At 39.8% G+C, this 16,545-nt stretch overlaps 1 protein-coding gene across 2 annotated transcripts in view; it reads left to right on the top strand.

Annotated features, from left to right (window-relative positions):
- LOC104088352 (uncharacterized) overlaps positions 1-14,816 on the top strand; it is a 39,477-nt gene extending 24,661 nt beyond the window's left edge. Inside the window, exons 7-11 of one of the 2 annotated variants that reach the window (XR_011407818.1) lie at positions 6,193-6,420; positions 12,533-12,617; positions 12,939-13,416; positions 13,633-13,705; positions 14,476-14,816. Coding sequence is in view for 1 of the 2 variants with exons in the window: in XM_070174949.1 (XP_070031050.1) it covers positions 6,193-6,420; positions 12,955-13,416; positions 13,633-13,705; positions 14,476-14,714 (1,002 nt within the window). In the remaining variant the exon portion in view is untranslated. The remainder of the gene's footprint in view (positions 1-6,192; positions 6,421-12,532; positions 12,618-12,938; positions 13,417-13,632; positions 13,706-14,475) is intronic. The other variant, XM_070174949.1, reaches the window with a different exon arrangement.
- The last annotated feature ends 1,729 nt before the right edge of the window (positions 14,817-16,545 follow it).

The following is a 16,545-nucleotide window of genomic DNA, read 5'->3' as shown; positions in this document are numbered from 1 at the left end:
CTTAGGGATGGAAACAGAGGACAACGATGATACAAGCGTATAATGGGTTGATGGCACACGATAATAATTTAGACCGACATAATGGGGATTAGGATTAAGTATGGGCCATATACCTTTTCGAAGTGAAATCGGTAGACTAGAAGGAGACAAGTTTGCTGTAGAAGCAGGGTCAAGTGCAAGACGTAAATCAGCTGGGCCTGATGCTGGGCACGGACGACGATGATAAGTCAAGAGTGGTGTTCCTGGGAGACTTCTGCTGTTGAGGATGCAGGAGGAGCTATAAGTGGTGGAACTGGAGTTAGAGTTGGAGCCGTAGGTGATGGAGCTGAGGAGGAAGGTGAGGGGGAAATAGTGATTGAATTTCCAAAAGATGAACTTATAGAACCTCAGAAATGTCTAAGTGATTACCAAGGCCTGTGAAGTATGGCCGAGTTTCAAAGAAGGTAACATCAGCAGACATAAGGCATCGCTGGAGGTCAGCTGAATAACATCGATATCCCCATAAATCTTCTGTCTGACTGTGCTGTGGGAAGCCGCTCCTGAATCAATCTCACCTTCTCCTAAGTATCATGCACCAAATTAGTACCCAAGAACCTAGCCTTACCAGGCTCAAACCAACCAATAGGAGATCGACACCGCCTAACATACAAGGCCTCATATGGAGCCATCTGAATGCTTGATTGGTAGCTGTTATTGTAATCAAACTCTGCCAATGGTTGGAACTGATCTCAATGTCCTCCAATATCAATGACACATGCTCTCAACGTATCTTCAAGGATCTGAATAATCTGCTCAGACTGCCCATCCGTATATAGCTGGAAAGCAGTGCTAAGCTCCACTTGCTTACCCAACTCTTATTAAACAGCCGTCCAAAGGGCAATGTGAACTGAGACCCCGATCCGAAATGATAGACACAGGCACCCCATACAAACGAGACAATCTCTTTGATGCAGATTTGAGCCAACCTCTCTGAAGTGGAAGGCATAACTGGAATGAAATGCATTGACTTAGTCAACCTATCCACGATGATCCAAATAACATTAAACTTCCTCAAGGTCCGTGGAAAGCCTACCACAAAGTCCATAGTAATGCGCTCCTACTTCCACTCCGGTATATCTTTTTTCTGAAGCAAGCCACTCGTTTCTGATGCTCATACTTCACTTGATGGCAATTCAAACACAGTGACACATGCCCAACAACGTCCTTCTTCATCCCTCGCCACCAATAATGCTGCTTTAAATCATGATACATCTTCGTAGCAACTGGATGAATAGAATACCTCGAATTATGAGTCAACTAAAAAATCAATTCTCTCAAACCATCAATATTAGAAACACAAATCTGACCCCGAAGGCGCATAACACCATAATTCCTAATAATCACATTCTTAGCACCACCTCGCTGCATCGTGTCCTTAAGCACCAATAAATATGGATCATCATACTGGCGAGTCTTGCCGCTCTCAAACAAGGATGACTGCGCAACAACATAAGCAAGAACTCTGCTGGACTCAGAAATATCCGATCTCACAAATCTATTGGCCAAGGCCTGAACATCTATAGACTCCGGTATATCTTTTTTCTGAAGCAAGCCACCCGTTTCTGATGCTCATACTTCACTTGCTAGCAATTCAAACACCGTGACACATGCCCAACAACGTCCTTCTTCATCCTCTCCCACTAATAATACTGCTTCAAATCACGATACATCTTCGTAGCAACTGGATGAATAGAATACCTCGAATTGTGAGTCTACTCAAAAATCAATTCTCTCAAACCATCAATATTAGGAACACAAATCCGACCCTGAAGGTGCATAACACAGTCATTCCTAATAAACCACGTTCTTAGCACCACCTCGCTGCACCGTGTCCTTAAGCACCAATAAATATAGATCATCATACTGGCGAGTCTTGCTGCGCTCAAACAAGGACGACTGCGCAACAACACAAACAAGAACTCTGCTGGACTCAGAAATATCTAATCTCACAAATCTATTGGCCAAGGCCTGAACGTCTATAGCTAAAGGTCTCTCCTCTACCGGAATAAATGCCAAACTCCCCATGCTCTCCGTCTTTCTACTAAAGGCATCCGCTATAACATGTGCCTTACCCGGATGATACAAGATAGAAATATCATAATTCTTAAGCAACTTAAGCCACCTCCGCTGCCTCAAATTCAAATCCTTTTGCTTGAACAATGCTTAAGACTCCGATAATCAGTGTAAACAATACATGACACACCATACAAGTGATGCCTCCAAATCTTAAGCGCATGCACAATCGCCGTCAACTCTAAGTCATGAACTAGATAATTCTTCTCGTTAGGCTTCTTCAACTGCCATGACGCATAAGCAATTACTTTACCCTCCTGCATCAACATCACGCCAAGACCAATGCGTGAAGCATCACAATACACGGTGTATGGCCTGGAATCTACGGGCAACACCAATACTGGGGCTGTAGTCAAAGCAGTCTTGAGCTTTTGAAAGCTCTCCTCGCACTCATCAGACCATATGAACTGAGCGCCCTTTTGAGTCAACATAGTGAATGAGGCTGCAATGGATGCTTTTCCACAAAGTGACGATAGTAGCCTGCCAATCCCAAGAATATCCTGATCTCTGTAGCAGTAGTAGGTTTAGGCCAACTCTGAACCGCCTCAATTTTCTTATAATCAACCTTTTTACCTTCACTAGACACAACATGACCTAAGAATGCAATGGAATCCCACCAGAACTCACATTTCGAAAAATTAGCATAAAACTTCTGATCCTTCAAAGTCTGAAGCACTACTCTCAAGTGCTGCTCATGCTTCTCCCTACTACGAGAGTAAACCAAGATGTCATCAATGAAGACAATCACAAAATAATCCAAATAAGGTTTGAACACCCCGTTTATCAAATCCATGAATGCCGCTAGGGCATTTATCAAACCAAATGACATCACCAAGGATTCATAATGACCATAACGAGTTTTAAAAGCTATCTTAGGTATATCTGAAGCCCTAATCTTCAACTGATGATAACCCGATCTCAAGTCAATCTTCGAGCTCTGGCACCCTGAAGCTGATCAAACAAATCATCCATGCGAGGCAATAGATACTTGTTCATGATGGTAACCTTGTTCAACTGCTTGTAATCAATAGATATCCTCATAGAACCATCTTTCTTCTTTACAAACAACACCTGCGCACCCCAAGGAGTAACACTCGATCTAATGAATCCCTTATCAAGCAAGTCTTGCAACTACTCCTTCAATTCCTTAAACTCAGCTGGAGCCTGGAGCCATGTGATATGGTGGAATCGATATGGGCTGGGTGCCCAGAACCAAGTCAATACCAAAATCGATATCCCTATCTGGTGGCATACCCGACAAATTCGTAGGAAACACCTCCGGAACTCTCACCGCTGGTACTACATTCATGGAAGGAACCTCTACACTAGAATCCCGAATGAAAGCCAAATATGCTAGACACTCCTTCTCAACCATACGCTGAGCCTTCAGGAATGTGATTATCTTACCTGTAGAATGACCAAGTACCCTCTCCACCCTAATCTAGGCAATCCTGTCATAGCCAAAGTCATGGTCTTGGCGTGACAATCTAAGATAACATGACTATGGCTAAATCAAGTATATTAACAAGTTCACAAATTGCCCATCTTGACCAATTAAGAGGTAGTAATCCTAAACATAATCACTAGCATGAAAATTAAGCTCACATAGTCATACAATTGATTAAAACATAAACTATGGAAGGCTCACAACCTAACAAGGCATAATAAAAGCCTAAAGTTTAACTCGGTCTTGAATAATACATAGGACCCGTATATATGCTCGTCACTTTGCATATACATCGCTTCCCACGTATTATCAAGCAAGTAAGGTCATATCGTAATGGTTATTCTCTCAACCAAGATTAGACAATATACTTACCTTAGCAAGTCAAATCAACCCTCCAAAACGGCCTTTGCTTAAGAATTCACCTACAACCGGCTTGAATCAAGTAATACTTAATAATGTTAAAGAACATCATAGGAATCAATTCCAAACCCTAAAGTTTCAATCTGTAATCAAATCCCAAAAAGTCAACAAAATTCAATCTGGGCCCACATGGCCAAAACCCGAATCTAGGGGTAGATCCTGTTCACCTATAACCCCACAAGTCTAAATATGTAGTTAGATTTCAAATCGGGTTCCAATTTTATATTCAAAACCCCCAAATTCATTCTCTTTAAGTTCATACCAAAAACCTCAATTTCTACACTTTAAATCCTTGATTTAGGGTTAAAAATAACCCCGTGTAGATTCTTGAAATATAATCACAAATGAGTAGAAATCACTTACCCTCTTGCCTTGTATCAAAATCTCCTTGAAAAATTGTCCATCTCCAAGTCTAGGGTTCAAAATATGAGAGAATGGGCAAAAATCCTGGAATAACAACTTAGATACACTGCCCAGCAGTACACTATGCGATCGCGACAGGGCCCTCGCGATCGCGGAGCACAACTGTCCAGTGCTCTATGCAATCGCAACCCTCAACCTCGCGATGGCGTAGGCCCCCCCTCCCCCCGCACCTATTCACGAACGCGATCACACCATGCGAATGCGGTGACCAGCCCTCTCCAACCTACGCGATCGCATCCCCTCGCCCGTGACCGCGAAACCCGACCACGTTCCTTCTTCGCGATCACATAGATCCTTCCGCAATCGCGAAGTGCAAGACGTCGCCAGCCTAACCCCCTTCTCCGTGATCGCGAGACTTAGCTCCACGATCGAAGCACCACCTTGCACTAGAAAACCAGCAGCCCGAATCACACCCGGGCCCCCGGAAACCCCGCCCAATTGTTCCAACAAGTCCATATACCTCCCGTAAACTTGTCGCAAGACTTGAAACATAAAAAACAACAACAAACCAAGAATCGAAGATCAAATCCATCTCTTAACTTTCCAACTTTTCAACTTCGCCGAATGCGTCTGAATCACACTTGACATTCCGGATTACAACCAAAGTCTGCACACAAGTTCATATCAACCATTAAGACTTATCCAAGGTCTCAAAACAATGATCTAAGCTCATTAACCCAAAAGTCAACTATCAGTCAATCTTAAGAACTCTCAAATTCTTCAAATTGCCAACTTTCAACAAATAGAGCCAAAACCTTCTAGGAACCTCTAAATTCAAATCCGAACATATGCCTATGTCCAATAATATCACCATACGAATCTATTAGAACCCTTAGATCCCGATTTCGAGGTCGTTCCCTCAAAAGTCAAACCTTGGTCAAGTCTTACAACTTAAGCTTTCCAAAATGGAACTAAGTGTTCCAATTCACTCTCAACCCTTCCCGAAACAAAGCCAACTATCCTCACAAGTCATAAAACATCAAATAAACATACGGGAAGCATCAAATAGGTGAATGAAGTTCTAATACTCAAAACAACCGGTCGGATCGTTGCACTACCTATTTTCCAATGTGGGACACTAAGTATACATAACATATTTAACAGTGTGGAAGGTACTTTGGTTGGGTTTACCCGGACTGCAAATCCAACTTTGAAATTCTGGTACTAAGTTTTTCATGGTGAAAGAACAGTTCATCTTCCCGTGAAAAAGCACAAATACTTGTCGATCCAGGTTAAATCCACCAGTCTTTCTTATTGTACAATCTAGTCATGTTGCTTTAGTTTGCATCAATTTAGTCCGGTTGTGTCAAATTGGATTAACCTTAGTGCATACGCTTCCCCAATGGTCTAACTTTATTTCCCAATAGCATCAATGTTGTTAAAAAAATAGACCATCACCTGTAACTTAAAATGGTGGTATATCTTATGTTGTGGGTTCCTTGTATTAAACTGTTACACAAAGTGCCCAGGAGCTAGTGGTATTGCTCTATACATGTAACTTAATCTTAGAAAACTTGGTAATATTTAAGTCTCCCGAGCTGTTAATAAGGAACTCAAAATGGGTGGTTCTATATTGAAAGCATATACTGAGTTGTGTGTGGGGGAGCGCGTGTATACTGTGCTCAAAAGTCATTAGTGTTTGCCTTTAGAAATCTTTCTGTCTGCTTCACTTTCTCGTACAGTAAATAATGCATTACGTTCCGTATTGTAATGAAATATGTTTATCATATATTAGTAAGTGGATAACTCCTTGAATCAATAAGATGATGCTTCTACTTGTCCCTTTCCAGGAAGGATGCAAGGGTCTCCTATACATGGTACTCCATGCACGTGTCGTCCTAGACTTATCTGAACATATAGAACAAGAAATTAGCTTTGAGCAGGTGGAAGGAGACTTCGATTCTTTTCAAGGAAAATGGATCTTAGAGCAATTAGGCAGTCATCATACACTACTGAAGTACAGTGTGGAGTCAAAAATGCACAAGAATTCTTTTCTTTCTGAAGCAATTATGGAAGAGGTTTGTATCAATGGCTACTCTCTTCATCCAGTTGACATTGAGATTTATTTTCCTACATTCATATGCCAGGATTACAAGAAATGTTTTGTCTGAAAAACCAACTTGTATTAAATTGGTTGTAGTATGAAGTTACCTTATTTCGGGTAGTCTAAACTCTTATAAAAGGAGTGCTAAATAAGAAAAGTTATTAAACAAGGAATATTACGTAAATACCGGTACACCTAATGTTGACAGAATTTATGAAGAATATTTTATATTGTTAATACGAATACCTATTCTAGGGAAAATTTCGGATCTCCTCTCAGGTTTTGCTTCATAATACTAACCTCCCTTATGGTTTTCCCTTGTGGTTTGCATATTACAGTTACCTCCCTTATTTGGATTTCTTTGTATGGGATCCACCCCGTCTAAATGGAAATAAAAAAAGAAAAGAAATGATGTGTGAGATGTAAATGCACGGGAAAATATTATTAAGATGCGTAACTTATTTATCTTACAATGAGCCCTATTTATATACAGACTTTACACAATACATACTACCTATTGTCCAATGTGGGACACTAAGCACGCGCACGCGCGCGCACACACACACACATATATATATATATATAACATGTGAGAATGCACGGGAGAAAATCTATATTGATCAATTAATTATAATACAATGAGCCCTAACTAATACGAGGACCAGTGACGGGCTTGGTGAAAATCTCTGCAAGCTGATCATTCGACTTCACAAACTTTGTCGCAATATCTCCTAAGAGTATCTTTTCTCTGACAAAATGCCAGTCAATCTCAATGTGTTCAGTTCTCTCATGGAACACTGGATTTGATGCAATATGAAGGGCAACTTGATTATCACACACAAGTTCCATTTTGCCGATCTCACCAAATTTCGACTTATTAAGCAAATGTTTGATCCAAACTAGCTCACATGTTGCCACAACCATTGCTCGATATTCTGCTTCTGCACTAGACCGAGCAACCACAATTTGTTTCTTGCTCTTCCAAGATACCAAATTACCTCCTACTAAAACACAATATCCAGACGTAGAACGTCTATCAGAAGGTGATCCTGCCCGGTCAACATTTGAGTACCCAACAATTTGCTCATGGCCTCGATCTTCAAACAATAATCCTTTGCCTGGAGCTGATTTTATATATCGTAGAATGCGTACAACTGCATCCCAATGACTATCATATGGTGAATCCAAGAACTGACTTACCACACTCACAGGAAAGGAAATATCAAGTCTAGTCACTGTGAGGTAATTTAATTTACCTTCCAGCCGCCTATATCTTGCATAATCGCTAAGCGGCTCCCCCTGTCCTGGTAGAAGTTTAGAATTCGGATCCATAGGAGTGTCAGCAGGTTTACAGCCTGTCATTCCTGTCTTCTCAAGAATGTCTAAGGCATACTTCCGTTGTGAGATTACAATACCTGAGCTAGACTGAGCGACCTCAATACCTAAAAAGTACTTTAATCTGCCCAGATCCTTAGTCTGAAAGTGCTGAAAGAGATGTTGCTTCAACTTAGTAATACCATCCTGATCATTGCCGGTTATAACAATATCATTAACATAAACCACCAGATAAATACTGAGATTTGAAGCAGAATGCCGATAAAACACAGAGTGATCAGCTTCACTACGAGTCATACCAAACTTCTGAATAACTGTGCTGAACTTACCAAACCAGGTTCGAGGAGACTGCTTTAGACTCAACCGACATACAAGGTGTTGGGATGTGTCTATATCTATGCAATCAACATACAAGGTGTTGGGATGTGTCTATATCTATTCTTTCTTTCAGCTACCCCATTTTGCCATTTTGTTGGGATGTGTACGGACAAGATATTTGATGAATAATCCCATGAGAGTTCATAAACTGCTGAAATGGGGAAGACAAATACTCTAGGGTATTATCACTACGAAATGTGCGGATAGAAATCCCAAATTGATTTTGAATTTCAGCGTGGAAGGTCTGGAAAATAGAAAACAACTCAGATCGATTTTTCATCAAAAAAATCCAAGTGCACTCGGAATAATCATCAATGAAACTGACAAAGTAGCGGAATCCCAAGGTAGAACTGACCTGACTAGGACCCCAAACATCTGAATGGACTAAAGTAAAATGTGACTCTGCTCGATTATCAAGACGCCGAGGGAAACGGGAGCGGGTATGCTTACCGAGCTGACATGACTCACACTCTAGAGTGGACAAGTGCGATAGACCAGATACCATTTTCTGAAGTTTTGACAAACTGGGATGTCCCAACCGTTTATGTAATAAATCTGGTGAATCAGTAACAGGACAAGTTGTTGAAGGAAGACAAGATGTGAGTCCATGTGATTTTGCAAGGGTAAGGTAGTAAAGTCCATCTGATTCACGTTTGGTACCAATGATCCGCCTCGTACTGCGTTCTTGTATAAAAACAAGGTCATCAAGAAATAAAACAGAGCATTTAAGTGATTTGGCTAAGCGACTAACATCTATGAGATTAAAAGGACTACCGAGAACATAAAGAACTGAATCTAAATGTAAGGAAGGTAGTGGACTTGCTTGGCCTATTCCAGTTGCCACGGTTTGAGACCCGTTGGCCATCGTGACTGTTGGAAGAGATTGAGAACATGAAATACTAGTGAAAAGAGATTTATTACCAGAAATGTGATCAGATGCACCTGAATCAATGACCCAAAACTCGGAGGTTGAAGATTGGGAGACACAAGTCACGCTACTACCTATTTGAACAACAGAAGCTATCTCTGAAGATGTCTGTTTACATGCTTTGTATTGAAGGAACTCAATATAATCTGATAAAGAAACCATTTGGATCGGATTCAATGCATTGGATCCAGCGGATTGTGAGTCAAAGGCTTCTGATACGAATGACATTATAATGTTCACGTCGGAAAAATCGAAAACCCTTCTGGAAATTACTATTCACGCCAGAAAAATCAGAAAATTTTCTTGAAATCACTGTTCACGTCGGAAAAATATAAAAATGGTCGAAATTTGGTTTAAATTGGATGAGTAGGCTCAGAATTGCAAGGCGATGACACTGTCCAACAGAACCTTTTTCAAATTCTGGCCGGAACAGTCCTCATGCGCCGACGCGTGGGACAGACGCGTTGCCGGCGGCAGATCTCCGACAGGCGCGTGGGGGCGCGTGCGTGGTTCTTTTGAGGAGAATCTTTCTGGGGTTTGGTCGCCTCTCTTGGGAACCTTGTGGTGGTGTTGGATTTTGCACAACACTGATAATTAGTGATTTTGACGCAAACAGTCACTTAGGTCACCGGAAAATCGCATGGTGACTGAGTTCTTTCTTTCCGGATGTCGCTGGAATGACGCACAACGATCTTTTCTCACTGATGCTCTGATACCATGTGAGAATGCACGGGAGAAAATCTATATTGATCAATTAATTATAATACAATGAGCCCTATTTATAACTATACATAATACAGATCCTACTTCTATTCAATATGGGACTCGGACTAATTACATATTAACTATATAATAACTATCTAATATAACACATATGTACTGAGCTTGTTACGAATGTAACAGTGAGAAATAATACATGGGAAAATTATATTATTGTTATGTTTTAACTATAGCACAATGACCCTATTTATAACAATACACAATATACACTAATCCTATTCCATGTGGGACTATACTTATTTACAATTATATTAACTATCTAACATTCCCCCTCAAGCCGGTGCATATAAATCATATGTACCGAGCTTGTTACATATGTAGCTAATACGAGGACCAGTGAGAGACTTGGTGAAAATATTTGCAAGTTGATCATTCGACTTCACAAACTTTGTTGCAATATCTCCCGAGAGTATCTTTTCTCTGACAAAGTGATAGTCAATCTCAATGTGTTTAGTTCTCTCATGAACACTGGATTTGATGCAATATGAAGAGCAACTTGCTTATCACACACATGTTCCATCTGGCTGATCTCACCAAATTTCAACTCCTTGAGCAACTGTTTGATCCAAATTAGCTCACATGTCGCCATAGCCATTGCTCGATATTCTACTTCTGCACTAGACCGAGCAACCACATTCTGTTTCTTGCTCTTCCAAGACACCAAATTACCTCCTACTAAGACACAATATCCAGACGTAGAACGTTTATCATAAGGTGATCTTGCCCAATCAGCATCTGAGTTTCCAACGATCTGCTCATGGCCTCGATTTTCAAACAATAATCATTTTCCTGGAGCTGATTTTACATACCGAAGTATGCGGACAACTGCATCCCAATAACTATCACGGGGAGAATCCATAAACTGACTTACAACACTCACAGTCTCACAGGAACGGAAATGTCAGGTCTAGTCACTGTGAGGTAATTTAATTTACAAACCAGCTGCCTATATCTTGCAGGATCGCTAAGCGGCTCCCTCTGTCCTAGCATAAGTTTAGAATTGGGATCTATCGGAGTGTCAACAGGTCTATAGCCTGTCATTCATGTCTTTTCAAGAATGTCTAAGGTATACTTCCGTTGTGAGATCGCAATACCTGAGCTAGACTGAGCGATCTCAATACCCAGAAAATACTTAATCTGCCCAGATCTTTAGTCTGAAAGAGATGATGCTTCAATTTAGTAATAACTATCTTGATCATTGCCGGTTATAACAATAGCAACAACATAAACCACCAGATAAGTACAGAGATTTGAAGCAGAATGCCGATAAAACACAGAGTGATCAGCTTCACTATGAGTCATGCAAAACTCCTGGATAGATATGCTAAACTTACCAAATCAGACTCGAGAAGACTGCTTTAGATCATAAAATGACCAGCGTGTGCGACATGTGCTAACTTATCTTTTCCTGGAGTAAGGTTATGAACAAAACATGTGCTCCCTAAGACACGAGGTGGAAGAGGGAACAAGGGTGAGTGAGGAAACAACACAAAGAATGGAACTTGATTCTGGATAGCTGAGCATGACATACGATTAATAATAAGATAACAAGATGTGAGAATTGTATCCCCCAAAAACACAACGGAACATGAGATTGTATGAGTACGGTACGAGCAGTCTCAATGAGATGCCTATTCTTTATTTCCGCTACCCCATTTTCCTGCATACCCATACACACCCTTTATGAGAAAAGAATGAGTTGGGAGTTCAATTGCTTGATGAAGGTGTGAGCCCTAATTGTTCAACTTTTGTAGGTGTCATAGCATGTTGTGTCCATGCAGGTCTGGTCCAAAGAGGTGGAGATTTTTTGATTCGATGATTGCAAATCTTGGTATATAGCCAACATTTGAGCATTATTGATGCATGGTTGATCTTCTAAGTCGTGGTAGTTGTCTAAAGGAGGCTCATAACTGGTGAATTTACAACCATTGCCGATTGGAACCAAATGCTACTATATGGGGTGCGTTGATTAGCACTTGTTACACTTAAGGGGAAATGGATCTTGCTGAATGTGCACTTAAGTATTAAGCATGAACTTTGGAATTCTGGTAACAATGTATTGTTGTCCAGTATATATGCCGAACGACGAAAATGGGTAGCAGTTGCGAAGCTGAGGGTATTAATGAGAAGGGAAATAGCATTAACAAATCACCGGGAGAGAACACGGTAGTTTGTTGATTTTGTACTTCATCATGCACCTAGTTCATAGCTAAATCCTATACTCTGTGTGTGCTTGCTCATCGCATCTAGATTCTCTCCCTGGTTGAGCAGTTCCATCTGAATGATCTCCTTTCTGCAAAGGTTTGCAATTTACTGCAGTAGTCTGAACAAGCATGAAAACAAACCCCAAAGAGGATGTTGGCCTTTTCTTTGAGAGACATTGCATTTTATATCCCATAAAAACCGCCAATTGAAAGTTGAAAAGAGCTTGCTTGGCTTGTCAGGTTTAAATGATATGCTACTTATAGGGCAAACCGCAAACCTTGAGAAACTAATTATATGATATGCAACTTATAGCTTGTCTTGACATGTAACTTATAGGGTAATAAAATACCTAATTCACATAAGCAAAGACAATAAATCTGCAGGAAATATTACGAATTAGAACCTTCATGTGCCTTCTGCTGCTGAAAAAATGATGAGTGAAGAATGACTGCATTTACAGAAGATGATGAGAAGGCTGAAGAGGAACACGAAAACAGCAAACTGTCGATTTGCAGAGAAAACGGAAGAGAACTTTCATGCTTACGGTATTTCTCTTTTCTTATTCTACCGGGACTTGTAAAGAAGATATTCATTAAAATAAATTAATCAGAGGAGCATAAAATTATGAAGGGAAAATCAGTCAGATTATAGTTTTTTCCCATTCATAGGAAATAGATTAATATAATTGTTAAGGAGAAATCAAACTAAGGGAGGTAAGCGTAATACTGCAAACTACAAGGGAGGTAAGCGTAATACTGCAAACTACAAGGGAGGTTAGTATTACGAAGCAAAACCCGAGGAGAGGTCTTTGAAAATTTCCCTATATTCTATCGTATTATTACATTGATTCACTGGACTTTCAGCAGTTTGTGACATTTTCAGGTCATATATGAGGACCTTCCCTCTAACTTATGTGCAATCCGTGATCACATTGAGAAAAGAGAAACTGAGAAACCTCTTGAGAAATTTAACCATGATGCGTGTAGAGAGGCATCGGTTAGTTCATCAATCAAGGATTCATCTGTTTATTATGATAGGCCAGCTGCGCAGAATTCAGACAGTTGTAGTTTATATTCACCTCGACGAAGGCCGAAAGTTCCAGGGCTGCAGAGGGATATTGAAGTTCTCAAAGCTGAGCTCTTGGCTTTTATCTCTGAACATGGACAGGAAGGATTTATGCCTATGAGAAAGCAACTCAGGAATCATGGAAGAGTGGACATTGAGAAGGCGATTACACGCATGGGAGGTTTTAGAAGAATTGCTTCATTGATGAATCTCTCTCTTGCTTACAAACACCGCAAACCGAAAGGTTACTGGGATAGCTTGGAAAATTTACAAGAGGAGGTTAGATATCAGTTCTTCGTACTAATTATAACTTCTGATTTCTTGCATAAACTGTGAATACATGCAAAAGCAGAAAACATCATAAGATACTGATCAATGGGGAAAATAATTGAGTTTCACTCTTTAAGAAAGTTTACCACCTTTTTTGTTGCATTTCATATTTTTTTGATTATTTTGATCAAGTTTGGAAATTAATCCGCAACTGCAACTTCTCAGATCAGTTGCTTCCAGACGAATTGGGGAATGGATCCATCATATATGCCCAGTAGAAAATCCTTCGAACGTGCAGGTATGGAACTTGATTACAAGATTTTATTCCTGTTTTGGTATAATTGACTCATCCGCTCCACCCACTGCCCTACAAAAATGGAAGAAATAAGTGAAATAAAAGTGGAGGATACTGTCCACTGTAAGAAGTCCAATAATATCAACTAGTTTTGTTCATAAAGGTGCAATGATTGAATCTTTCCTCTGCAGGGGTAATATTATACTTTACTTAGTGCGACAGATGGTAGTCATGAAGAAACACTCCATTCATACGTATATTTGTTTTAGACCTATGATGGTTACTTGCAGCTGTGTAATATTGACGAGTACCAAAATTCATAGTTAGCTTAGTGCCACACAACTTCAGCAATGTTCAAACTGAAAGATGGTTTAAGAATCAATGGTAAACAAAAAGTTTAAAACATCAGGCTTTGCTAACTGTTGAGCTTTGCTTAAGAAAATTTGATTTAGTTATTTGAATCTGAGAAATTTAAAATATCAGCAAATAAGAGGGTTTACGTTTATAGTACTACGTATTTATCAAGCTCCAATGCTCTGTAACTTTGATGGGTACCAAACTTCATAGGGTTCCTGCGTTACAACGTGTTTTGAAAGTGTAACTCATCTTGAGGAAGTTCTATAGTCCCGGGCCACAATGGTGGTTGACACTTGGGACAATCAGATATGTGGATTCCATCTGGGTGCCACTTGACATAATGTTTATGAGGCGTAGAGTTGTGGTGGTTCTTTACCTCGCAAATGGTTCTGATTGTTTCAAGTTATCTCCTACAGGTCGCTATGATATTGCTCGTGCATTAGAAAAATGGGGTGGCCTTCATGAAGTTTCGCGTCTTCTGTCACTTAAGGTAAGGCATCCTAACAGACAAGCAAACCTTGCCAAGGAGACGAAAGTTGAAGTGTTAGCTAATGATGTTAATTGTGAAACAACATCGTCTAAACCTTTTGTTGCACAAGATGCACAAAAATGGCTCATGAAACTCAAGGATTTGGACATAAATTGGGTGGAATGAGTATTGACTTTGTTTCATTATACTTTTCTGCTGAAAGTATGACAACAACTAATTGTGTCAAGTGTACATATAACAATCAAATGTGTCCATAATTTGAGTTGATTCTCCATGTCCATTTTCGAGTTTAATTTCAAATCTTATGTTGACTGTTCAATTTACATTTACTACGTGGTCCAGTAACAACGCATCATGATTTTTGAAATCACCACCACCATTGTGATTCCTCCACCACAGTGAAATCACCCCAATCAAACATCCCTTCACCCTTTCACCATCATCGCGCAGACCATCCCAATCAGATAATGTCACCCACAGTTCCACCACCATCACGGCTACTGATTTCACCAGTAGCCCAGCATTCTAATTAAATAAGTAATAAGATTTAGTCCGTAAAGCTTCTTAAGTTGTTTTAGGTGGATTTCTGAATGATATTATACTTTCTTTTGCTAGGGTTCAGAATTAAAAGTTATAAAATTAATATAGTAAAATAAAGATTGTTGCGGCTATTGAGATTTGATTGCAAAAGTAAAATTTGTTAGTCTGCCAATGTAGCAAGCTGTCAAATTTTGATTGTATTTTCATGTCTAAAAGGCAGCCCGGTGCATTAAGCTCCCGCTATGCCCCGGTCCAGGGAAGGGCCTGACCACAAGGGTCCATTATACGTAGTCTTAACCTGCATTTCTACAAGAGACTGTTTTCACGGCTTGAACCCATGACCTCGTGGTCACTTACAATAATTTTACCAGTTACGCCAAGATTCCCCTTCTTTACTTTCATGTTTCTCAACATGCTCACATCCAGATGAGTTAGCTAAAGCCAAGCTAAATTCAATTAGGGTTCTTCACAAACCTGAGTTATGGTGATTGTAGTGGTAATAGCGGCCGACAGATGAAGAAGATGGCTGACGACGGTGGTGAGTGAAACGAAGAAGACAAAAGGGAAGGGATGGAACAATCTCTCTCTCTATATATATGACCAATAAGTGTTGTCATGACACTTCTCTTAATCCAAGATTCATATCTATCTTTTTTGTCCCCCTAAAATTTTAGCTTTTTCTTCTCATTTCTGCCATTTATTTGCTACATCAAAAAAAAAAAAAAAAAACTGAAATGACACTTCCAACTCTTTTCCTGTAAGGTTACGGTTAGATATGCTGTTTCTTCTATTTTCTGCTGCATTAAAAGAAAAAAAGAAACTGAAATGGCACCCAATTTCTGCTGCATTAATTCTTATGGTAGCACCTTTCTTTCTTCCTATAACTGTTTCATATACCTTTTCCTCTCTTCTTATGATATACATTCCAACCTGCAAACATTTAGCATCAAGACCACTTGCCATGACAAACATCAAATTCATTCATCTTCTCTCTTCTTGGAGGACTAGGAACTAGGATAATACCTACCGGTTAGTGTAAGATGGTGATAGGTGCTATCTTTCTCTGTGAAATCCTCCAATTTGGTCAGGGTTCGACATGTAATGAATTTTTCTTATGTTTTTTTTTGCACTTTTGATATGAGTTGGTTTTCGGTTGCAGGTGCTGCGTTCGTCTCTCCATTATTTCATTCTTTTTAGTAGTTTTATCTCTTTTTATGATTAAATCATCTTTATCTATTTGTATTTGTAATTGAAACCAACTAACATGTAGTTGGAGTGTACTTGGAAGAAAGGAGAATCCTTCATCTCCGGATTGGAAGACATTTAAGAAGGAAATTAGTGACAAAAATGTTGCATACATACAAGGCAATAAGAGGGTGATTTTTAGGACGTTGAGGAGGATAACGACAAGGATAAAGGTAAGAAGAAGAAATCAAGGAGGTCTTTTATGAGTGAC

The sequence above is a fragment of the Nicotiana tomentosiformis genome, chromosome 5, assembly GCF_000390325.3.
Source record: "Nicotiana tomentosiformis chromosome 5, ASM39032v3, whole genome shotgun sequence".
Lineage (NCBI taxonomy): Eukaryota > Viridiplantae > Streptophyta > Magnoliopsida > Solanales > Solanaceae > Nicotiana > Nicotiana tomentosiformis.
This window is presented reverse-complemented; position numbering and strand designations above follow the sequence as displayed.